At 40.1% G+C, this 26281-nt stretch overlaps 1 protein-coding gene across 6 annotated transcripts in view; it reads right to left on the minus strand.

Moving 5' to 3' along the window:
• Positions 1–1565: 1565 nt before the first annotated feature.
• OTOA (otoancorin) overlaps positions 1566–26281 on the minus strand; it is a 40732-nt gene continuing 16016 nt past the window's right edge. For 4 of the 6 annotated variants that reach the window (XM_085074673.1, XM_085074674.1, XM_085074670.1 and 1 more), the window contains 16 exons: positions 25937–26104; positions 25490–25630; positions 24844–24899; positions 24354–24471; positions 23762–23835; positions 22638–22773; positions 21586–21776; positions 20051–20144; positions 18815–18944; positions 15149–15336; positions 12051–12206; positions 10542–10684; positions 10004–10140; positions 8968–9065; positions 6912–7104; positions 6661–6787 (listed from right to left, as the gene is read on the minus strand). In XM_085074673.1, coding sequence (XP_084930799.1) covers positions 6714–6787; positions 6912–7104; positions 8968–9065; positions 10004–10140; positions 10542–10684; positions 12051–12206; positions 15149–15336; positions 18815–18944; positions 20051–20144; positions 21586–21776; positions 22638–22773; positions 23762–23835; positions 24354–24471; positions 24844–24899; positions 25490–25630; positions 25937–26104 — 2097 coding nt within the window. In that variant the 3' untranslated portion in view covers positions 6661–6713. Of the gene's footprint in view, positions 5148–5241; positions 5293–5705; positions 5796–6660; positions 6788–6911; positions 7105–8967; positions 9066–10003; positions 10141–10541; positions 10685–12050; positions 12207–15148; positions 15337–18814; positions 18945–20050; positions 20145–21585; positions 21777–22637; positions 22774–23761; positions 23836–24353; positions 24472–24843; positions 24900–25489; positions 25631–25936; positions 26105–26281 lie in introns of those variants that run through there. The other 2 variants (XR_014855102.1, XM_085074672.1) reach the window with 2 other exon arrangements.

The raw sequence follows: 26281 nt of genomic DNA on the forward strand, positions 1-26281 counted from the left end.
GATGTTGTTAAGTATTTGTAAGGCTAATTATATCAGCTAAAACATTAGAAGATAAATCTTATGCTGTTGCCAACAAAGCAAGAATTCCATCAATCACAGTTCCTCCATTTAATACTTCAATGTTTAGTCGCTTGGACTGTGAGCTCTGAACATGCCCCTGTTCCTGCATCATGAGGGCAAGAAAATCCTCTCATTAATCCGGATTGGGAAAGCAGACTGACGCTGAACAGAAAGGGGCAGGAAGAGACAGATGGACATTGGTTGCTTCCTACTCTACGGAAAAATTGTAATACGTTTTGTGACTATCTATTTTTGGGTACAAATAAAGAACCAGATGTGAATTGTGATAAAAATATCCTGTGGTGCAAAACTCCTGCATGTCCTGATGCCAGGCAAGGTCTGGTGGGGTCTTTGAGGTACTCTCATAATTTCTTTGTCTAAGGACTGAGTAGATAGATATGGAAAGGTAGTCTGATAATGGATCACACTCTTAACTAAAACATGAAATTATGGATAACTGGATAGCACACAGGTCTGTTTTGTTCTCTGACAAGTTTGTCTTTTGTCTGCACTTTCAACAGCATTCTGTATAACAATGCACCAAACACTCTTTCTGAGGAGAAATTCCTAATGTTCTGGGGTACCAATAGAAGATATTTAACTTACAGTGGAGATTTTGTTTATTCTTTGCAGACCTGTCTTTTCTATCCATTTTCTCTCCTGCCTTATTGGAAGTCAGATCCCTCACCTCCAACAGCACTGGAGTAAACAGTCCCCAAGACTGTCCCACATCATATGGCATGGATGAGAATATTTTACTAATCAGGACTATAAGGTTCTTAGCTCTCCTTAGTCCCTTGCCTACAGATCTTGCCTAAAAAAAAATTGAACCAACAAACACACCAGAAAACCCCACAGACTTATCACCAACATTTGAACATTTTAACCAAGATAGAGAACACATTAATCAAAATTGTATACCTGTCTAGAATATCAGCCTTTTTTGAGAAAAGAAGGAAAAAAAAAGAGGAAGACATTATTTGAAATTTGAGTTTTACTTCTAAGAACAGTCTATGATGGGAATGAGGTACTGCTTTGATGACTCTGTTCCTCGACTGCCATGGGGAAATTGGCAATGTCCCACCGGGAAGCAGTGTGGTATCTGTAACCACAACACAGCTTGAGCCAAAATATCAACATGCACTAAAGCCAGTTACCTGCTCAAGTGACACATTCCAGGTGACTGTTGATTCCTTGCTTATTTCTGAGTGTCATTTGAGTGAGTCAGGCCTCTCCCATAGCCCCAGGTACATTTGGCTGGCACACCTTGATCCATGTCTCACATCTGTTCCAAGGTGGGCAGCCTGGGGGACTCTGACAATGTCCCAGCCTTATATGATGGGGCTGCAATTTGTGTTACTGGAAAATAAAGGAGGGGGTGATGATCCCTAGGCACAGCAGTGAAGTGATAAGATAAATCTGCCACAATGTACATAATTGCCTCTGGAATATTTGAGCAGATTATACAGAGGCATAAAGGGCTTCTTAAAATTAAGGAAGGATGCTTCTTTGTTTTTTTTTTAACCAGTAAATTTGGAGCCTCACACTGAGGAGCTGGTTAGCTCTGATGTGACAGATTGAGATCACTGGTAGTCAAACATTGCATGCACTGTACAAACCTGACAACAGCCATAATGCCAGCTTTAACAGGAACAGTTTTCAGACACTGTGGATGGGTAGTTGTTTTCTTCCTTTCAGGGATTTAGAGATAACACAGATGTGGCATTTACCTCAGTACCAGGTCACAGGGATATTTTCTCTCCTGCTGATCCAGAACCAGTAGCCTTTTTTCTAAACACGATTCTGAACATAAAGGAATCAGGCACTGAAATAATAAGGCAACGAAAGTATTTCTTCCCATCTGTTAACCCTGGAAGAATCCATCCAATCACAGAAATGAAATGAAATACCTCCTCTCACATGCTGCTGGACAGGGTCACCTGTCCCAGGGCTTGCAGCACTCAGAAGAGCCAGGCTACACCAGAGCTATGACTGTCAGCAGTTGGATGGTTGGATGTACATCCCACAGGATGTAAGGCACTGCCCAGCTACCATCAGAGGAGTCACAAGTGGAGAGGAGAGCTGCAGTTCTCACAATAAGCAGATAACAAAATTATTGTCGTGATACATATTCAACAGCAGATTTATGCACAAATCTAATTTTTTTTTCATTCTCAAAGAACTAAAAGAACTAGAAAGCATGCAGGAAAAGTTACGTTTGGTTTAAACAAATGTTACCAACATCTACAAACAGCAACATTTCTTTAAGAATCAAATCTTTACACCACATTTCTTTGCAGTATATTCTTCCCGAAAATCCTGATCATGCAAAAAGAGAGGGACTGTGAGGCATTTTTCCCATGAATGCATTCCAATGAAAGTGATCACGTGCATGTTGTATGCAATACACATCTGCAGAGGGGACAGATGCCAGCACTAAGGGGCTCTGTGGTTTGTTTCACAGAAGCAAAATGTACATGTTTCAGTTTCCTCTTAGCAAGGGTAGTGTGCAAGATTGTAAATGGATGGCAGATCACACACACAGATTACATACCATGCATCCTAGTGCTCTCCATGCCTTTCTCCCCTTGCCATCTATCTTTCCCACAGAAATTCAGTTTCAACAGTTTTGATGGAAGTGTCTCATGAATCCAAGATTTTGTGGAATGGGTTTTTCCATCAGTGACCTTTACAAGAGTTACATTGGCAGGAGTAAAATTGCTTTTCTACAATACTTACTGTCCAAGATGCTCAAACTATCTCATGAACCAAATAGGATTTGCAATCTCACCGTGAAATAAGTACAACTTTAAGTCAGTGCTCCACATTTACCCCCCTTCTCTACTCTTGTAAGAAATAGATAAGTCCTTGACCAAATGTAAATGCAATGCCAAAGTTCTTAACATAATTATTAATTTAATAAAATATATAAATAATCAAAGAGTTCAGTTATTTAAAAGCACTTGTGCCTGAAAGAAATTACAGCACAGATGGCACAAAACAAAGAACTCACTCCTGTTCCAATTAAAAGCTAAACTCTGACTCACATAATTGCAAATGGAATCACTCCCAGGTATATTGACAGAAGAAGATCACTTTCAGCTCATATAGATTTTTGAAGGGCTTGGTAGAGCTAAGTCACGTATCTGACCTAAGCAGCTGAACTGGAAATGCTGACTATCTTCTTGACATGAGAACACTCTCCTGCATCTTCAGAAGTGCACACAGAATTCAAGTCAGGCAATTTCTAGAAATCAAACAACCTTTTAGTACTTTCACATCTGAGTAAGGCAAAACTTTTTAATGTGAAAACACAGATAAAGCTTTATAATGCATTTGATCCACTGAAGTATTTTTCACTTTTAGTGGACATTTGCATGTATTTGCTGGGATTAATAAAACTCACTTCTTTCTATTTAAATATATATCTCAATCTCCTGTTCACATGCAGAAAAGGAAACACAGCTGGAGAAGCTGAAATCTTACCGTGAGGATTAGAGAAAAAAGTGCCAGGCAGTTTGCAGCAATAGTAATTCTTTGCTTATAAAATGCAGAACTAAAGCATGTAGCATTATCTGTAACATCATGTCACACTTGCCAGGGTAAGTTATAGGCAAAGGCAGTTCCCAGAGCAGCAGATTGCTGAAGGGGGAGAGGGAAAGAAGGGGGTGAGAAATGGCTCTCACTGCCCACTTTGCCAATAACAAAGCCCTGAAAATCAAGTTAGCCCCTGCTGCTGCAGGAATTACAAATATATGGGACTGTGGTGGGAACTGTTATTCTCAACAGCAGCAACAGCTCACATTCACCTTCCCCAGCAGCAGCCAGGCTCTTCCCTCCAGCTCTCCCTCCCACTCCTATTGCTTCCCCACCTGAGAAAAATTTCAATTCTACTTTCAGGGCTGAGAAGCCAGATGTAACACTTGCCATAAAGAAATACAAATTACAGTTTGAAGGGCATTTACTACATTACAGCCCTGAACAAAAAAGCTAAACTTTTCAGTCTATGCACTGCCTTTTTTAGTCTAGGAAAAATAAGACTTTTGCAATGGCAAAATGGAAAACTGTGCCATGCGTTTATGGTCTAACAGAATGTTAAAGGACATCAAAATGTATGTTCACATGCAGAGGATTTTTAATATATCTTTTTTCCTCCATTGCTTAAAATATTGAGGTGTGTCATGAGAAGCTAATATTAGACACGTAAGCCATAAGTTGATAAAACACAGGAAAATATCTATGATATATAATTATGAGAAATTCCTTATTCTATATCTTGTGGAAGATATTGTGGAAGGATTGACAGTCTCAGTAGTGTGTAGTCCCAGTGAAGAGTATCCTCTTAGTACCCCCAGGTGTAGACTTTAACCCCACCTGAAGTGAAAGGACTGTCTCTTGATGAACATAAGGAGGTTTCCAAGTCATTTTGTCACATGAAATACAAATAGTATTGACAATGCCCTCAGTGTCAACAGTTCTGTGTTGAATACAAACAGCCATGGGGAAACTACATTTTGTAGAGGTGCTTAAATTCTAAGAATGTATTATCACTTCTTATCTGAGCAGGATTTAAACCAGCAGCCCCAAGACGAAGTTATTTTATTGCAACAGCAGTAACTTTTAGTGCAGTTTCTACTGCACCACATAGAAGGATAGCCTCTCTCCAGGGAATGTATACTTGAAGTAGAAGAAAACCCAATAAATGGACACAACAGGGTGACCAAAGTAGCCCATGTAAAAAGCACTGGGTATCAGACATCAGCCTCCAAATAACAGTCCCCTGCTACCTGTCCCCCCTGTAATTCAAGTTCCTCTCTAGCACACTATATTATCTTTCAGTGATTTTCTCATGAGACAGATAAGCCTTTTCCAGTTTTTAAACTTGAAGAATTTGGAGGGATACTGTGTTATTTGTTAATGGTAAAGCTATGGAAAGGAAATAGTTCTCATAATGATGACAGATGAGGGTGTTGCTTATAAGAATTCAACCACTCTGCACTCAGAAATCTCAGAGCCTCTTGATTCTACTGTTCATGCTGAGCTGACACTCTTTTATCTCTAGCATCTCTGTTGTAAGCTCCAGGACACTGAAAATCAGAGCAAAGAAAAATATTAAGTCTTTTGACATGCCTTGCTATGCAATCTTAACTACTAAGTAGAATATTTAAGCAGTTAGTTTACCTAATTGGAATCTAAACATTAAGCCCACCAGTGCTCTTCTTAAATGTTAGCCTGTCAAAATGTTAAAATCCAATGAAAGTTAATGGCAATACTGTATTAAATAGAGTTCATAAAAATTTTTGTCAAATAAAATCTTATAAATAGACTGGAATAGGCAAGAATAGAGTAAAATGAAGAACATGTTCCAAGTAACAATGTAGTAATTGATTAGTGTTACATGGAATTTTAAATATACCTTTGTTATGTTTGGCATTACAATAAAGATAAGATAAAGTGTTTTCCCCTTGATTGGATTCAGAGATAGGGTAACCAAGGTACAAGACACCTTTGTAATACAGAAAAATTATTCAAGAATTGTTATCTTTGTATTCAAAGCGGGAAGAGGGTCCCATAGTCCTTCTTCACTGTTACAGGTGATCAGTGCTTCTGTTACAAAGTTACCTCTAACTGAAAATATAACTTACCTCAAGCTTAACACCTGAGGGTTCAGGAAGGCAGGTGCAGTGTAAACACAGCACCCAGCCAGATGCCAAAGCCACTCAAACAAGGAGCACCTGGAAAGCAGAAGGCTTTATGTCTTAGTGTCACGCAACAGTTCAGCTCTACAAGTGTTATCAACACCACCCCAAAGAGGTGCAGTAAATTCCAACGGTTGAATCCTAATTACATTCAGCTCTTAAGGGTTGTCACTTCCAGTTTGACATACACAGCTCCAAAGAGAAGCATTTCATAGGGAGATGGAAACAATGAACAAGAGGCTCAAGAACTCAGGTGATCTTTACCCGGAAAACTCCTCCCTCTGGCAGATCTCCAGAAGGAGCAGGTCATATGTGAGAGGCAGCTGGACTAAGAGCACTTCCCAGGTGCTTCTGGGAAGGTCTGCTCTAATTCCAGCAAGGGTATCCTAGCAATTTAGTTCCCCTTACTCCTATTTCAACACTTCAGCTTCCCTGTCTCTCCATCAACAGCTTTTGTCTTGCTGGTGTCGCTGGAAGCAACAATATTTGCTGTGTGATAGGGATAAGTTCTCAACACTGTCTTGACTATGTGTAAACTCTCACTGTAACACATCCATTGACATTGCCTGTGTGACTTGCCCACTATAAACTGCAATATGCAGAAGTAAGAGGTTAAACCACTGAAGTATAGATACCAATAGGCTTTAATTCCAAATAGGATGGGAAGGGCAGGAAAAACCCTTCAACAATCCTACAGTCTGGGTAAAGATGCTAATCTACCCCAGTGATACCTCCTTTCCCACTTGCAGCTCTGCAAACAACATTCTGCTGCACATAAAGGTTGTGACCTGAAGGTGCAGAGATGGACACCCCTGCCTTAAATTTAGGCAGAGAATATGGAAAAGAAGGAGAGGGAAAAGCTCACTGTTTCAGACTAGATTTTACCCAAGCTAGTGCTTAGCACAATGTAATGCTACTGGACAGCTGCTAATGCCATCTGACAGTCTTCCTCCATTACCTCTTACTGTGGGTAAATCCAACATCCTCCTGGCTCTCTGTCTCGCTCAGGCATGGGATTTGAGGCATGACTGTAAAAGTCGATCAGTAAATTCACTGTAACCCACCCTCAGAATCCTGGTGCATGCTGTGAGACCTCACACCCCACTGGTGTGTGCCCTTCCCCTAGGCAGGAGCAGGGAGCACTCCACTCACCACTTGGAGCTGGGGTTTGCCCCTCCTGGGGAGATGCTGCACTGCTCTGTGTCCCTGAGCTGCTGGTCCTGGCTCCATCCAGTGCCAGCCCCAGGCTCTGGAGCTGTGATGCATCCAGATGCTCCCGCTGTGATCCTGTAACCATGGCGGCGTTTTCAGGGCCCAGGTTTGCTATTTGTTCTGGGGACAATGCCTGGGAGGAACAAAAGACAGATAAATAGGTTTAGGCTGTCAATTATCCAAGGCAGGTAAGGAATCAGAAGTCAGCACTGCCTTGCATTTGGAATGAGGGACAGCAGCCTTCAATATTGTGCTGTTATAAAAGAGCTCCATAGAGCTTAAAAAAATCCTCTGTATTCATTTACTTCCCTGACCACTCATCTGCCTGTCACCTTACTCTTTGATGCTGGGAGCTGACAGCTTGAGAAGCTTTCTATGCCAGCACTGTATTGGACTCTTCTTCAATATATTGTTGGAGTTTAATTTTCCAGCCATTTATTTTCTGATTTGTTCAAAGACTGATGGCATTGTGCATCCTCTTGTGTTTTCATTTATTTCCTCTTACATCTGCTCCCAAGTAACCTTACTTGAACTTACATTTGACCTTTGATTATGGTTAGCAGTAGAGCAATGAGATGAAAAGACCCCATGCTTTAATCTCATTATTCAATTTTCTCTTTTAGATTGAAAATCTTCCCAGTTTGGTCATTTTAAATCTAAAAATTAAACATGGAAATCATAATCTTAAAGTAATTATCTTATATCACACAGCAATTAACCAGTTTGTAAAGCCTGCATTATTGGGCAGGCTGGATTGCTTTAATTCTAGTTAACGTTCTGCAGTCACAAGCATTTTAACCCTCCTACACAACAAGCTTTTTTTTGTTGCAACGATTCTGAATCCAGGTCCTACTTTGGAATGACAAAATTCCCCTTGGAAGTAGGTCAGATGATGGAGCAAACCCTTGCCCATTTTTCACTGTCTGCCAAATTGTGTGCTCATTTATACTGAGCAAACTGATGGAAATGCCTACAGGTCCAGACATTTTGAATTGAGCACCTTTTTAACTCACTTGAAGTCCATAATACAGTGTAATTTTTCATAAATCAAAATCTGAATAATTTATACAGCTGCAAAATGAGGCCATAAAAAACCTGTGTAAAACCAAAATCTGCTTTGAATTTTTCAAATACAGAAAACTCTTCCAAAGAGATACCCTGCTTTTTGTTAAGCACTTTCTGGAGTGTCATTACTACTCTTTCTAACAAAAATTCTATTTGATATAAATTCTACAAGATGCTATAGAGCTGTTTTGCTAAGGAATAGTTTCAGTAAGGCTTATCTGAACAGTCAGCGGTACTGTGCACAAACAGTTAGTGCTCAAGGAGTTTTTCTTTTTTATGGGAGCTGACACAGTTAACTCTCTGTTTAGCTCATCTGTCCATAAGTACATTGCTTGCCTGAGCATCTGAAAGAGACCAGCCCAGGCAGAGTATTAATCTTGTCACTAAGTCAAAGCAAGTCCAGGGCAATGATCTCAGGATCCCTGTTCTAATTTCTGGTCCATATTCAGTACTACTGTAATTAGATGTAATTCCTTTCTGATCTGTATCTGCCTGTACAATCTGTTTTTCAGAGCTAACTCAGGAGAATGGTGCCAGATTTTAGGTTAGTAAAGCAGCTCTTACACAGTCAGCAGAGAAATCTGTAGCTATTACAAAATCCTTGCAAATGTTAATAAACAGAGAAGGAAACTCAGATCTGAATGAAATGTTGGAAGAAACAGAGTCCATCCCCTGCTTTGTGATACTTGCTTTTTCTTTGGGATGCATTCTGAAGGATGAATAAAGCTTGTCTAGCATATTTCATGGGCATCACAAATACAGATGATACAGCTGAAAGTTAATGGTCCAGATCCTTGACGGTCTTTCACTTAACAGACCATAGAAAAATTTTTGCCAAAACTCAAAATTTATAAATCAGTCCTGCAGTTTATTTATACTAGAGTAAAACCAATAGCAATTTAGTTACTTCTTCAAGTTATCAAACTCTTACTTGGAAAATTTCAGGAGGTATAAGTCTTACTGCTGATGGCTGGAAGTATGGCATCAATCTTTTATCGAAAGCTTTTAGTTCATCCTCATTCAAACCACCTAAAAGACCAAATGATAGAAACAAAACTCAGTTAATGTTCCTTTTATTAGATTTATTTTTAAGCTAATATAAACTTTAAGCATTTATAATAAATATCCAATAAATTTTTTATTCCAGGGTGTTATAGAGAGAGATGCTGGTTCTTTTTTTGTTTTGTTTCTTTCATTATATTCCAACATTACAAATCATCTGACCTTAGCCATTGGCATGGAATATACACTACCCAAGTTATTTTATCTCGGAAAAGAGAATTATAAAATCTATAAAATCATAAGCAGTGTTATTAGGGAATGCTTGCTCACAGCCTCTTCTGATCCAAGGTTAGGGAGCATAATCATGCAATGGGAGTTATTTCTTCACCCATTATGGTGTGGAATCATTGCCACAGACATCAGGGATGCTAAAATTTATGAGTTCAATGTGCAGTTAAATGATTACAGGGAAACAAATCCATGAACAAAACTGCGAGTGACCTCTGGCTCAGAAAATCTCTGAGGCTGCAAGAGCACTCTGGAGAAGTATCACTCCAGGCTAATCCTGCCCTTGTGCTCTTCCCTGGGCAGCCCATTCTTTCCAGGCAGGATGCTCAGGCAGTGAGAGCACAGCCCCTCCCAGTACAGCCTGGTTCACAAAGAGTGACTGGGTCTGGAATCCTGCTTGGTTTTGCCCTCCTTGATTTGCCCTTTCCAAATTACAGGACCCAAGTGACTTCAAGCTGTTCTTCCTAAGGTCAGTTTGACCAGATTTACAGAACCTTACAGAGACTACCACAACTTTTCCTTACTGCTACTGAAATTGCTGGATGTTTGTCCCTGCAGGTGACTCCCCTCTGGAAGAAATGTCTTTTGCCAGTCTAGAAGAACTCCCAGCCACGTGAACCTGTCTCTTGATAGCAATGCTTCACAACCATCACCATCTGGAGCCATAGTTTTATTACCTGCTATAGTACCAATTTCCTGTAAAATAGAGCCATTCCAGCTGGTAGCAGTACCAAACACGGATTCTGTAATCTTCTTGAACTGCCTCAGAACAGAGGTGCTACAAAACAGCAAGCCAATTCTTGCAACTGCAGCGCTGCAAAAGGCAACAAGGCCACCGTTAAGTGCTGCAATTACATGCAGTATAAATAGGCCTGGAATATACTTGGCCTGCTGTAAGAAGACTGTAAACCCCATTTTCAATTTAAAATACATGTACACAAATTGCATATCAACATTTAAGGTTTTAAGCAAAAACCTGGATTTCTTGATGCAATACTTAAATGGTGGGATACAAATGGCAGAGGAAAACTATTACAGAACATGTTTTTAAAAACTATAGTATGCCTTCCATAACAGTGACTGCTTTTCTAGAAGCATTTAAAACGTAAAAAGGTGTCCTTTAGGCTCTGAAAATCTTGGCAGAGCAAAAATGGCACAATAAATTTTATCAATAGAGTTACTAATAAATATTTCATTAGGTATAAAATGCAGTACCTGAATTCAGCAGTCCTTATGGATGTGATTTCTGTGGAGTTCAAAGCACAGAGAATAGCTCCTAATCCAACTAAATCAAAACTTTTTAGTGTATTGATGGTCTGTCCAGAGTCTTCTAGAAAACCTTGCAAAATAGCTCTTGCCTACAAAAGCAGTAAGATAGTACTCATGAACACGGTAAATATAACTGAAGGCTTTGTTACTAGATGCTATGGAGCATAAATAAATATCCTGAGCCTCCCCAATGTATGGCCATGGCCTTCAGGAGGAGCACTGTCACCACCTACATGTGACACTAAAACCAGGGCACTGTTACCCAACCACTTCCTAAGTGCAAATGGTGTGAAAACACTCTGTACTTCTTCCGCCAGGTCACAAGGAAAGCCTTCACCAGAAGAAACAGTGCTGGGTCGCCTCACAGAATCACTTAAATTGCTACAAGAAAACATATAATACCTAAGGGGATCAATATGTAATTTTTATTATTTTTTTATATTCAGGATGACTTGTCTGATTTAAGTGCCATATATGAATGGTGACTTGTGTTTAGGGTTAATTTTCAGATATTAATGGGATATTGGTACCAAAGTACCTTTGCAAGCCAAAGTAATTTAGGATAGTGCTCATTCTAAACTAGCCCTTTAAAAACTCTGAGCCCAACTCAAGCCTGTCTCCAAGGCATCCTCCAAAGTCAGTGAAAGAAACAAACATCTTCCAAGATTTCCTGATCTATCCACAATGCTGAGCCTCAAATAACTAGCTTAACTAGCTGCCTAACTTTTAGACAACTGAAGTTCAGCAGGATGAATCTCTTTTAACTAGCTACTCCTAATGACTAGCTACTCTTAAAATCCCCCCAAGTGCTTCTTTCTTATGGTGCCCTTCAGAACATGAATCTATTAAACAGATTTGTGATATTCTGCCAAAACTGCTGCCATACCAGCATCTGTGCAACCACAGAGCCCTGATGGTATGGGCCACAAAGTCAGAAATATGCTGCCAATTGCATAGACAAATAGAAGTTTCTCACTCTTATTATGAAAGTCCCATTGACATAGCCAGAAGTTATTCAAGGAAAGGAATGTGAGACAAGTGTATCTGCTAATAAAGGGCTTCTAGGGCAATGGATGCTGGGGTTGGGGTATGCTAGCTATTCTGTGATTGTCCTTGGATAATCTAGGACTAGTACTCCTAGCACTCATGCCAGTGTGAGAGGAGCTGCTGACCTCTTTCCACCACTTAGTAGGCAAGTGCTAAAGAACACACTCAACCCCACCCCAATTAACAGTGATTGATGTGTCTTGGCCACCTCCCCAGGGAAGCCCCCAGCCAGGCAGACACCAGTGCTGCCCTACCTGGCCACTTTCACTGGGGTCACAGCTGCAGAAAAGCAGCAGGGAGTAGTGTGGATCTCTGGATCTGTTTCCTAGGCAGTTCCAGGACTTCAGTCTCAAAGGTTGTGAATGCAGAGCCTTTCACAGGAGTATGTTCAGGAACTCACTCACTCACCTGGGTGAGAGTCCACTCTGTTTGCTGACTAAGGACAGAAACAGTGTCGATGGAGTGCAGATCCAGCTCTCTGATTTCATGTTCTGTGAGTACCAGAGCAATGCGGCCCAGGGACACAATTTGGTAACTCCTCCAGTCTGGCAGCGATCCCCAGATCTTTAGAGGAGAGTCATTAATATCTGTTAGATCATTATGACTCTTCCTCTATATACACCATTCTCAAACTCCTTGGTTTAAAAGTCCGGAAACCTGAATATTCCTCTTTGCAAACGAAAGGCAGAGCTTAGGTATTGTTAAGGTTTTTGAGGTTCTACGCCAATAATGGTCAGTTCATCTAAAAACGCTGCAACTTTTACAGCTTGGACTTGTTGATGAGTCAGAACAGGAACTGCTGGAAGTGTGGCTGTAGGAGCAAAACCACTAAGAACAATAAAAAAGGGAATCTGTGCCTAGATCCACACTGTTATGTTGCCAAGAAGGCAGCACCTGGACTACTCAGGCTTCTACTCAGCTGCAATCACTCCAGGGGACTTACTTTAAGTTGTTTTTGTGACCAATCACCCTGGCTCAGTCACTGACAAGGAAAGACAAAGTAGAGAATTGAGTAACACAAAGGGCCTGTTTTGATAGACATGAAGCACCAGACAACCTCCAGATAATGTAGGAGTAGGGCTCAGGAATCTGGATCTCTGGAATGAAATACTCCTTACACAGAGTTGCAGGCTCTCTACTGTTCATACCAACATGCATACCCAGCATAGAGCAGCCTCAGGGCTGCCAGGATGCTTTTCCCAATTATGACCCTTGGGTTAAGGATTTGTTTAAGAGATGCATTGCTGGACCTGTACCTCCCAGCTGAGTTTCCACCAGATCTTTTATGTTGGTTTTACAATGTCATAAAGGGTCTAAGTCTGGGAAACTTCAATCTTTTCCAAAGAAAATAGTAAAAAGCATTAGCCCAATTTTAAAGCTCTTAATTCTCTAGCTTAGCAGATACATGAAACACGTGCAGGCAAAAACGCCAAGTGTCTGTTTCCTGATCTAGGCCATAAACTACAGAATTTGAAGTACTTCATAAATAGTATTATCTGACAGTGCTGGGTGAAATCTCAGGCAGAACGATATAAATAACGCAACACATGAAACTGAAACACTCCTTTGTCCTCATTCACCTAGAGACTGCAGATCCATACAGCTGTCGCCACTGCAGAGCTGGGAGACCTTCCACTTGCAAGTGAGCTAAGCTTCTTACTTTCATTAAGTCACAATCTGATAACCAGACTTTTTGAATTAGTTTGGAACAATGAATAGTAGAGGCTTAATGAACCCTTTAATCAAAAATGTTAATAACAGAACAGTATCTTATGCACATAATTTCAAAGAGCTTTGCCTGTCCTGTCCTATTTCTCATGCTTCACGTTCAGTGTAACACCATATTGCATTTTGCAAATTAATATATAGGAAGTCTGTCTTTGTCTAACAGAAATCTATACACTCGCAGACAGAATATACTTCCATTCAGTGCACTACAGATCTGTGTGTCTTTGATTGAGTATAGCCAAAAATGTGAGTACATTAACCTTGTTGGCAATTTCCCTACAACTGATATCACTCTATAAGTACACTGATATGTTGCACTGCTGTAAAATATATTAGTTTCCACTATCTCAGGGGAGCACTGTTTTTATTTTCTTTTAGGATTACATTTTCCCCCCTTTTCCTACCCACATGTGTCCATGCTGACTGAGGGAAGCTGTCTTGAGAAGAATGCATTTGCTGCAGTGGGCTGTTGTCCTCCTGCAACAAGGCAGCAGACATAACTGCAGAGAGTCACCATCTGGTTTCAGAAATCTGGGCAGTGCCACTTTGAGCACCTGCAGTTTCACTGTTTTAAAAGCTAAGCTTCACTGCTAAAAACTCCACAGTTGGCCTTATTTACTCAAAATCCATGGTCAGCTCCACTACTGGCTGCAGCTGCTGGTTTAGGGAGATGCTGCCCAGGCCCACATTGTCCCCTGCTCCCACTTTCCTCCAGAGGTCACAGCCCTCAGGTCTCCAAGCCTCTTGCACCCTGTACTACTTGCAGCCAACTGCAACTTGTAGATGCTTCCCAACCTCATTCTGTCAGAATGATCTGATGGAACCTAAAAAGGACTTTTAAACGTTGGATTGTTTTGACAGAAGGGGATTACAGGGTAGCCATGCAGAGATGGAAGCAGAGAGCAGAAAACCTCCAGCAGAAGCTGCTGACAGGAAGCTGAAGCAGGCTGGGCCAGTAACCTCTTCACCTCTGGGTTTTCTGCAACCAAAACAATTTCTCTAACTGCACCCTAAGGCTTTTCCTTGCTGAACCAAAAGTATGTTTGGGAATTTGCCCATTCCCTGGCAGTGCAGACAACCTCAAAGCAGCAAGAGGAGGTCACCCCCAGGGAGAAGTGCAATGGCAATAACAGGGATGGAGTGAGGTCTGATTTCTCTGCCAGCCCACATAGGCCCAGGCAGGGCTGCTCAGAGCCCAGACTGGTGTTGATGCCCCAGACCCAGCCAGAGTGCTGACCCACCCCCAGCACAGTCCTCTGTAGGACCAAGATAAAATGTAGGTGGGTTTTTTCCTCTCTAGAATTTCTCACTGATGTGTCTGTCCCTGCCTGCAATAAGAAGGTGGAAGAAGGAGCTTTATTGAGCCAATAACAGTCCCTTTCAGTCAGTTTGGGTTTACCCCACTGTAAGCTATATTTAGCATCAATGTAGACAGTTTAACATGCCAAGTTTAATTCTCAGCAGGGCAATCAACAGCCCATAGTACTGCTTGCTGATTTTTCATTTATGAAAGGAAAGTGAGAAGCAAGCAGAAAAGCAATTCAAAAGTAAAAACACTTAACTTTTCCAGCTGCCCATAGCTCAGAACTACTTGCCTGTTAACTCTAAAGCAAGGGCAAAAGTCTTCTATCACCACCTCACATTATTTTTCCAATAAACCATAGATATTCTTGTGGCAGTAGTGACATTGACATAGCACAGTTATTTTAGAACTGCATAGTTCAATAACACCAAATCAAATTACAGATTTAATTTTCCTTCACAGACAGGATAGTTACCTGCTCGGCTTTTTCCTTCAAGGCAATCAGCTGGGAGCTGTTAAAACCTGAGACAGCTCCAAGAAGTTCCACATTTTTGTCAAAAGTCTCTGGGTCCATGCATTTCAGTTCCTGAACTGACCAAAAGACATTTGCTTCTGCTAATTTAATTATTTCATTTGAAGAAGGAGCTCTGGTTCCCAGGCAATCTGCAAAAAGTCAAATAGCAGGAATTTTCATAAGGGAGATGAAAAAATAAATCAAAACAATATTCACATTTAAGAGACCAACTATGAAAATTAACTGCAGCTGATGTGATATTGATAAATTAATTATTTTGGAATGAAATAATGTAAAAATATTTATATTGTTAGTGTCCTGGATATAAAACTAGAATTTGCCTGATTTGCAACAAATTGATTATATTCTTCATACTCCAAAGACAGTGCATGCTGGACAAGAGCAGACATATATTTCAGAACAGTTACAATGCAGGATGTCACAATAAAATTAAAATATGGATGTGTGCAATAAGAACAACCACTATCTTGCAAGTTTCTTTCAAGTCTAATTCTCTAAAGGCATCAAAACCCAGGCAAAGGCTTGTTCTGAGGTAAAGCCACCATTTGCTGGGAGCCTTGATTCAAAAAGAGTGAAATGCAAATGTTTGGGATGACCCTGGTGGAAGTTCACCATAAAGAGCTTCAGCTGAATAAACGTCATGTTTAAACAGTGAATCCAACTCAACAGGAAAGTAACAGACATGAGAGGTCCTTGCACTTGAAATGCCCTGATAGAGATATATGTCTTGTAAGACTTGCCTGACATTTAAACAAGGTGAAGACAGAAGCCGGATGTGTCAGAGAAGAACGGTGCCTGTTCTTTATGTCAAGCCTGTTGTTAAAATGTCAGGATCTAGAGAGGGCTGTTCACTTACCACAGAACTGTTTGGACAGACAAACTGCCTTTAAAAATCTTATTTACAGTCAAGGTCTGGCTCTATGCATTATCAAACCAGACAGTTTCCATTGTATGTTTTAACAAATCCTAGTCTTTGTTGGCATAATCTACCTCTTATGTTGATGGAAAGCAGAAATTAGAATCCTAATGTGGTTGTTTACTGCTCCCTCTCCTGTCACTAATTTAGGAAAACCTTATTAAATAATTATCTAAACCAAATAATCCCTACATGTCTTCAGATACGGTCATTACCAGTAAAAAGCATGAATTTCACAGATGCTGTGTCTCAGCTAAGCTCCCCCAGATAAATAAATTAAAGCGAGGATGTACAAAGTAGATTTGTACTTTGAAAGGAGGCAGAGGAGGGATTTGTTTGCATCAAAGGAAGCTGCAGTAGTGGGTAGAACACTGAAAAGATTGAATCTGTTGAGCAAACGAAAATGCTGTTCAGCTTCCACTGTACCAGCTGATGTTCTGCTCTCCCTTTACCTCCCTCTTGTGAAGCTGCATTGTTTCCCTTTCCCCTGCTGCAGAAGGTCAGCTTTTCTCATGTAAATACTGCCCATCCAGACACAGTGCAGCTCCCTTTCCCAAGTAATGAAAACCTAAGACTTTGTGCCCTGGAAAAAAACCATTGATTTTATTATTTATAATACACCAGGTATACTGGTGTGATTGCAGAGGGAAATATTAATTAGATTTTTGATCTGATGCCCTTTTGCTCTTCCTTTTGAGATACATTTAGTTTGATGAAAAACATATATATATATATATATATATATATATATTATAACATCTCAGTGCTTGTGGTGAGAAACCTGAATTTCTCCAGCACTGCCACTGCTCTCTGGTAGCACCTCAGACACACAATTCCCAAGTTTTCCTTTTCATGTTCCATCTTGCCTCAAGCCCCATCTTTGTTTTTAATATTGATATACAAATAGATGTAAGAACTCTGCTACAGGTAATTGCTACCATTATTAATTTTAGCTCACAACTGGTCTGAGAGAAATGCAAAATAACAGGTTGGTGACATGAAAAGTATCAGTGTTATTCTGATAGAGTAATTTTCATAATACATAATTTTTTAGTGATTTACAAATCAGTAATAAAATATCATTCCTTATTGAAACCATTGCGTGAGTTGTATGGAGTAGATGGGATTATGTTTGGTAACAGAAGTTCAATACAATGTTTGGACTGCAGAAATATTTCCTAGAGCAGCACAAAAAATCCTTCAACTTCTCATCTCCCAGACTCCTCCCCAGCTGAGCTCATGCACCCCAAGCGAAGACTGATGAGCCTCCATAGCCTTGGAGCCAAGTTCTCCTTTGACAAAGACCATCAGCTTTGCTGGCAGGTTTGTATTGGCCTTGCAATGCAAATGAGAGAGATCTGCAACTGCACTGGACAAGAGCTGGGCTGATTAGAGAAGTCTTTGGGATTGATGTGGATCCAGAGGCTTAAAAAAAGCACACATAAGGACACAAGCAGACTGAAATACCTGCTGCTGAATCTTTAGTCCTGTGGCCCATCACTAAAGAAATATGGCTTGTGATCTGCTGATTTACTTGTTGAAGGAAGAGTGACTTTCATGCACACAGGTGGACTAACACCCTGCTACTTCACCAGATCAGTCCTGCTGTTTTAAGAATGTGATGATCATGAAATCACTCCTCTGATCAACTGAGATCATGTTTTATTTCAGGCTATGAAAAAACACAACTCTTAGGACTCACTCCACCCTTCTCCATCTATGAATACAGCATTGTAAGGGACAAATTCATTTCCAGAGACACAGTCATCATTCAGAGTTCCTGCCATACAAGCAGATGGATTTCCATAGTGGCCCAGGCCTTGCTGAGAGCTTGGACCTCTATTCTGCTAGACAGAGAATCAGTGAGTAGATTTTCAAAGACAAAGACAGACAATATCAAACTCCTTGAACTTGTTTGGGTCTCAATTCCCACTGGTGCTTTTCAAAAGCTTCCCCCCCAGCAGGATTGTTTTCCATGGTACAGGATGGCACAGCTTACAAATTCTGCCTGGTTGAATTTCAGAGAAGAGAAGGAATACTTATTATAATAATAGAATATAGTCAGACTATGTACCTTATAGAAAGAAAATTATCTATTTGTCACCAGAGATTCTAATAGATTCCTTCGGTTGCTAATTAAAATACCTTTTAGACGATTACAAAGTTTGTCCATTTGGACAGAAAAAGCACAGTGCCACCACTGTCAGATTTAAGAACAGATCAGTCACCATATGCTCATGTCTGGCAAAGGATTAACTATGTGCAGTCTTTTGGCACAACGGTAACTTGTCACCTTCACAGGTTTTTAATTCAAGGTGTTTCTATTAGATTACAAAGTAAAAAGAAACAAAAAAGTAAAAAGAAACAAACCCCTCTAATTCAAATCATTCATCTTTTTCCTTTGTGAACTCAGAAACATTCTAGGAAATGCTTAATTATGCAGTCCTGTAATGAAAGTGTTTCAGCAATTAGTCACTGCATCATACAACTCTAACGAGCAGCAGAATGAAGACTCTCATTTTTTTACTAAAAGTCTTTAAGTTACTCAATACTTCACATTTATTGTTTGGCTTCTCAGAATGCATTCAATGACAAAGTGAGACAAAATCTGTTTGATTTGCACCATCACAGCCCCGACTGGCAGCACTGTGAAGGCGGCACTTTGCAGAGGCCCCAGGTGCAATACTGACCAGGTCTGCTGAGAGGCGAGCGGCTGCTGGCAGTACTGTTGGAGACTGACTCAAACACAGCTGACAGAAGCTCTTCAGCTGGAGAAACTGGTCCAATTGTCTTTGCTATTTGTAAAATGGTATCTGGGAACTTCAAAAGGAAAGAAAGAATAAATAAGGCTTCTCTCTCCCTTTTAAAACAAACCAATTTGTAGAGAAAGACTTGTGCAAAGCAGGGGTTTGTGACAACTCGGCCTCATCCCATTGTGCAGATGTTCCAGAAAAGGGTAATTGGCTGCTACTGAAAGGTCATCAGAACACATTTGAAGGGGAAAAACTAGGAACAAAGCAAATTCTTACTGATTCTCCCTCCTGTATGCCCTCTCAGCTTCTGGCAACACCTGAGCACTGCCTGATTGGCATCTGTGTCCAGACCCTCCCGGAGCAACGAGTTACACCATTTTAATTCAGGCTTCATTTCACTTGTCTTAAATTTGCCAGATAAGTATAAGAATTGAGGATAGGAACCCAATTAAATTACGACAAATAACTTTGACCTGTTTGCCTTCTTTAGGCTTTTTTGACCTCTCTCCTCCACCCCCTTAGACACCTTCCTTTCCTTTGAAGAGTCCTATTCTGTCTGGTCAATTATAAGCATTATCTCCAGAGGAAAAGCTGCTGACTGTGTTCACATGTTTCTGCTGAAGAATGAATCCATCATTCCAGTACAGTTTACTCCTATGCATAAAAAATTAAGATTATATGAACTAAAGAGGGCAAGGAAACTACAAAGTGCAATGCTGAGGCCATCAGATATCGTTACATGTGTTACACTGGCCCCAGGGCAAAGGGCCACATGAGTAAATGCTAATTTGATCAGTATGATCCCATTAATAGCAGGATAAGAAACAACTTTTATTGTTGGAAGGCAGGGGAATGGAGTAAAGAGCACTGCAAGGTGTAAAGTACTAAAAATCAGTCTGTGTCACTATAAATGCCCCTTTTTTTCTCTTACGTGACAATGTACAATTGTCACTGTACACATACAAATAATTGTTTATATTAACGTTATTCTCAAGAAGAAATCTCATTTGATGGAGTCAAGAATATGTGAAACATTAACACAGGGTTCCTTGCCCAAAGAATGATTTACCTGGTTTAGCATTCAGGTTACATAATTTAGCCTGCATTATGACATTCACAAATCCAAGCTGTAAAGTATCTTTTACAAATTTATAATTTTTAATAAAAACATACCTTTTCAGCAAGGACATGTAATTCCACTTTTGACAGCAGAGCTATGAATGGTCCAACATCTAATGTTGTTTCTGCTGTCCAGTTGTTTGAGGAGCTGAAAAAATATTTTGAAAAATTATATTAATCGTGTTAAAATAAAAATAATACTAAAACTTCAGTGTTTTTATGATACTTTATCATAAACAAAACACGGACAGGTCTATGCCAATGTGATGATTCATTGTTATTAAGCATCAGATTGCATTTTCTCATCTCTGGGCATAGGGCATTAGTGGAACTCGCAATATAATCAGAAAAACCCTTCAAATATGGTGGTGATGGAGCTCTCCCTCAATAGTCAAGTACCTTTAGCATTACAGTGCTTGAACAAGGAGAAATAATTCTTTCTTTGAAAGAAAATGTACTCTTTTCTGTCAATTCATATTGCAATAGCAGTCTGCAAAATGGTTGTCAAAAGAGAAGTAGAAATGTCATCCAAATCTCACAAATATTAGTCAACCCATTTGGTGGGTGACTTAAAAAGGCACTTGGATAAGTAATTTTCAGACTGACAGAGCCTATAGAAGAGGGTAGTAACAAGTATGTTACTAGTTCATGTTCCCACAAAATACTTTATTTGCTTTGTTGCTCCACTATGACAACGTTTAATCTGACAAATATTTTCAAAATTTAAAAATATAAAATAAAGTAAAATCTTATTTAGCACAGTGTGGCATGATTCAGTAAAACTGATCTGCATTGAGATCAATGCAGGGATGGGATTTGGTGGAAAATACAGCTATCCTATCACAGAAGAATGCTGACTAGCAGGAAGCTGAACAGCATCCCACATGATTAGGTGGATCAAGTGACCAGCTTGGGGCAAAGGGATGTTAGAAACTCTGCATCCACTCTCCCTTTTCAAATGCAAAATACTTCTAAGGTACAGTGCAAGAGAGAATCAGTATATTCTTGCCAGATAGAGGATGGCTTTGTTCTTTGCACGACTGATACCAGCGAGGTTCCAATCACTCTCCTGATCTGAGTCCTTAGTGACACCCAACACTCTGCCCACTCTGCTGCTTCAGATGCCCGAACTTTATATCCCTCTGCTTGTTCTCTTCTCTCTCCTATTGCCACGGGTGCTTGCAGTCTTCTTTATTTATATTCTCACACCAGCACACCACTTATCCCACTTCTATTTTCCCATACTTTGCATTCCTGTGCCATTCTCTACCTGCAATGCCTTTCTCTTGCCAGGCCAGTGAGTCTATTTGCCTCCCCACTGCCTCCCCCCCGCCAAACATTACAATTTCTCTCCTTTTCCTCTGGGACTTAAGTCACGCAGGGTGTCCCTGGGGTTGTATTTTGTTCCACAGTTATCATGTTACACACAAGAACAGAAATGTCATTCTAGCGGACAAGACCCCAAGCATGGGCAGTGACAGAAGCTGCTTTGTGCTGTTTTCACTGCAGTTCATCTGGGCAAAGCAAATGTTTGGGATTTGTATGGCCTGGCCACCAGCACGACCAAGGTGGTGTATCCAATACCTTACCCATATAATTGAAGGAGTTTGTATTTAATTTCAGTCTTCTGCTCATGGCTGAGCTCTTGGCAAAGTTTGAATTGATGTAGGGCTGCTGCCATTGCCTTCAGGGACATTCTGCCATGTAGGAAGGCTGGAGGTAAGTGGCAGATTAGATTTCCAAGGAGGTCAACATCATATTCATCAGCAATGGAGCTGTTCTGAAACAAGAAGCATTTGCCCTGTTGGCAGGGCTAACCTTGGCTCTTGCCCTGTATCACTCAGCTGCATCACAACTCAGTTAAGCTTGAAGGAACAAAGACACAACAGTTTGCACTGGCAACTTAATCTACAATTTCTGCTGAGACTGCCTTATATTTTTTGTTTTACCAATCCAACTGGTGATATTTCATAAGCACTTCTCAGACCTTTCAGTATTCTTTATTCCATACTGAATCACACATAAAGAATGTGACCACCCAGCACCTGCAGAGGTGGTGTAGCTCTGTCTAGCAGCACAGCCCTCCCCCAGCCCCTCACAGCAAAGGGGCCCCAAGCTCTTGCTGTCGGGAGGCTGAGCTCCGAGGGGTTTCTCGAGCAGCTGCCAAAACACTGGGGATTATACAGCTGGCGCTGTGTGTAAGGACAGGAATATTCACAGCGACATCAAAGAACTAGTTTCCCCTAAAAATTGGTGAGTGCTGCAGCTCCCAGACAGCAGAAGTCACAATATCTTCCTGGTACCACCACCTCTCCTGTGGAGCTTCCTGTGCTACAACAGCTCTGCAGGACTGGCACTGCTTGGAGAGAGGGGAACAGCTCCAGGTGCAAACTGCTCTGTTCCAGGGTGTCCTGGCCAGAAATGACATCTCATGAGAACACTTTGTAACATACGTAGAGTCAAGGAAATTTGCTAAGAAAGCTATAAAGAGGTTTTCTTAAGCAGCAAACAATAAAATTGAAACAGTACATAAACCCCCCAAAAGAATTTAGATGGATAAGTCAAGAACTCATGTTAAGTGGTGACTCTCTCCACCTCCTTGGTGTCTCCTCCTTTGCTGACCCCTCTCAGTCACACCCACCAAGCACTCCTGTACTTTTTGCAGGACAGCATCCCTTTTGTGGTGGCTTGGATTCAGAAGGTCCATTCCAGTCTTCCCCAGACGTTCAAGGAAAGGAACACACAAAGGGCCTGAAATGTACTCCAGGTACTCAGAACTGCAGAAAGAATTCAGACGACCTCAGAGTGCAAACATGACCTTCATACACCCACAACCATACACATAAAAACTGTGATGACAGAAATATTTAGAGACAAGGCTGGACTTAAATAATCGTAAACCAGACAGGACAGAAAAATTGTAATTAATCCTTACCTTACTTCAATATCCATCTTCTTCTAGTTCATCAGGACATGAACTGAACTTCAAGAAATGGTTTAGGATTATAAATAGCTGCAAGTGCATTAAAGTGCTCTGTGATGCTTTAACACCATATGAAACAAGACTGTTTCCAGTTCAGAAACTTTTCCCTTTCTCTGTTTTACTAGGATTAATTCTCTGATGAATGAAGATGTGGTGGGTGGGATAAGGACAACAAGCAGTTTAAGAGTAAGTTTCCTTTTTATCAAAGTCCAGAAATCCTGCCAAATTAAACAAAATAATGCTCTTCTCCACCCAGAGTGTCAGACAGCCTTTGCAAATAAAGCCACAGCTATCACCTGCACAGAGCCAGCTTTGCCAGGGTCTGTAGACAACCAGTGATTTCTGATGGCCCTGAGCAAGCAACCTGCAATTGTTGCCAAATAACTGAGTGCTGCAGTTTGCAGAAAGTTTTGCTAATTTACACAAATGTCCTAAAACAAACTGAAATGTTTTCAACCATACAGAACAATATGTTTCAGCAGTTCCCAGTGATTTTGTCTTATATATCCACTCTCAAAAAACCCCCCTAAATAAATAAGCAAACCTATACCAAATAAGGCCACCTAGGGGAGAAAACAATCCACAATTGTGACAAAAATGTGGTGCACTAAAAGGCACAAAGTATGACCAACTTTCACTTGAGACAGATTTTTTGAGACAGTCAGTGATCACTTTTAATTAAATTGATAAATCACCATTTGTTTGAGCCACCAGTTTCCTTAAGACAGAAGAGATTACTTAAAAAGTGCTCAGAAGTTAAGATGGACTAAGATGTAACTCACGGAAGTGCCACTAAGAGGAAAGGAGGAATAGATGCATTGGAGACTTCCCAAAACTTCCAAGCCAAACAATTAACCTAAAAGCAACAAAAATTTAGGATCTTAAACACCTGGCAATTTCGTGGAAGAATAAAAATATGACTTGTTTATTGCAGCATAAAAATTAGCATATATAAGACTGTGCATATTCAGAGATTATTTTTATCTGGCTTTTTTTAGTTTTCTTTTTGTAGACATCAGAGCTGAAACATCCTATATTTGGGTACATGAGAGCATTTGTATGTTTTCAAAACTCTTATGTATTTCCAAACAGATTACTCATGAATTAACAAGTCAGAAGGACTGTAGGAATTTCTTGCAATTTGTAAGTGACAAATGAAATTGCCAAAATGAAGTATGATAACAGATAAATTCACACATAACAGATTTAAATAAAATATGCTAACAAAGAAGTTGAGACATACAGGATTTTGGAAAAAAAAACCCACCAAAAAAATCCTCAAAGACAAAATCGAATAAACCAAATTCTAATTTACAATTTGGATATTGGGTAGTATGTTTATGTACACAAAGTTTTGGGTTTTTTTTGTTTTACCTGATATGGAGAAAGGAGATGAAGATTCATTTCAAAGAATTTAAAACTGTTTAAAAATATATCTGTGTCCATACTTTCAATGAGTTGACAAGTTACTCCTTTCACAAGCTGTCCTGTGCTGAAAGGAAAAATAAATTTCAATCTTTTGAATATTTAAGCAGGATCTAGTCTTTACTCCCCAGAGCTCCATGCTTAAACACAGTTTCTTCACCTCTCTTTCCCATTTCTTGTAATTAAAAGGATCTTGAAAGTAAAAATGCAAAAAATTGAAAAATATCAACTAAGCCTTAAAACACCCAAACCTCTGCAGTGCTTTGATCCTGATTTTGGATTAGGAGACCCTTTTTAATGAGGAGGGTGAATTATCCTGTGGTATCCAGGATTGAATAAACATAGGATAATACAAAATGACCACATATTGTTTACCTCAAGGTTGCTCTCATCACAAAACTAGTCTTAAACCCCATTTCAAAAGAGATATAATCTATACCTTAGAAGGTCAGCAGAACAGTTTTCCTTAGACAGTAATTCATACAGATACAAAGCCTGAAATAAAACCCACCATAATTAAAGTTAACACCAGTTAATCCACTTGTAGGATACAGTACTACTGCAAGGTTTTTGTACTCTCAGCTCTCTTATGTACTCTAAAGGTACTTTTGTGGTCCAGCTTGAGCAACCAAAAGGTTTGGCATCCCGTGCTGGATTTTTTTCTTTACGAGACAAGACATCACTGAGTGGCATTATGGGATGTTGTTAAGCCTGTGTACAGCCCACAGCCACTGAAAAACTCAGGGTTGAAGGGACCTCTGGAGATCATTTGATCCAACCTTTCATGTCTATGGACAGAGTGAAAGATTGTAAATGCAAGTGTCTATTACACAGTACCAGAAAGAAAAAATTTACATGGCAGAAAGCTGGGGGCTTAAATTCAGCATATTAATGCTTCCATTTCCATAGCATTGTCTCATAATGCTGCCTGGGCTCGAAACCCCCTTTCATGTTTATGTTGAGATATCATTGGGGCAGTTTCTTCCTTTTACCTGTGTTCTTTGAACATAAATATATTACATCACTTTTCCAGTTCTTCCATCACACTACATTGCAGTGGAAGGAAACTGCATAATAATTTTTACCTGGCTTCTTCTTAGTTCTTTTTCTTTCAGCATTGAAGAATTATATCCAATCTGCTTCCATAAACCAGAAAGAGACACTTCTTTAAAGAAAGCTCCTTGTATGTCTTTGACTGATGAAGAAAAATCTCCAGATGCAGCTATCTAAAAAGAGGAACATGGAAATACACGGCATTTCAGAACTGATGCTTAGATTTACAGGATTTGCCCTTCTTTCTACTCTGTGTAATATTTGTGTTAAGAGGATAAAGGAAAAACATGACAGCATTAAAACCACAACGGAAATAAACAAGAGAGAGCCTTCAAAATAGACTTGGTGTTCAGAAAAAAGCAGTAGAAACATTAACCATTGAGCTAAAGGACACATCTTGGTTTAATTCATGCTCTGGAGATCTGGTTACTGTGCTCTTGTGCAGAGAGAACCTGCCACACACTCGAGTTTATAATCACCTTCCTGAGGATGCCTTGTTGCTGTGCAGGAGATAAGTCAGACAAGTACTGGGACATTGTCCCTCGAATAATCTGAGACAACTCCCTTGGGTTCATGCTGTGGAGTGCCCAGGTGCCAACTCCTGTCACCAACACACCCATTTGGCTCATGTTATGAAATGATAAAACCTGCAGGGAGAACAGCACAAGCAAACAGGAAGTTTTCTGGCTCGAGAACAGCAGATATATTTAAAAGCAAAAGTCAATAAAGAAACCAAGACTATTCTTGTTAAATAATTAACACATTTCTTGCCTGGGAATGCACTTTCTGTGTCTGTCCATGGAACAAATGTATGAAGTTCCTCA

Source organism: Lichenostomus cassidix, chromosome 14 (genome assembly GCF_008360975.1).
Source record: "Lichenostomus cassidix isolate B80296 chromosome 14, HeHo_3.0, whole genome shotgun sequence".
NCBI classification, from domain to species: Eukaryota; Metazoa; Chordata; class Aves; order Passeriformes; family Meliphagidae; genus Lichenostomus; species Lichenostomus cassidix.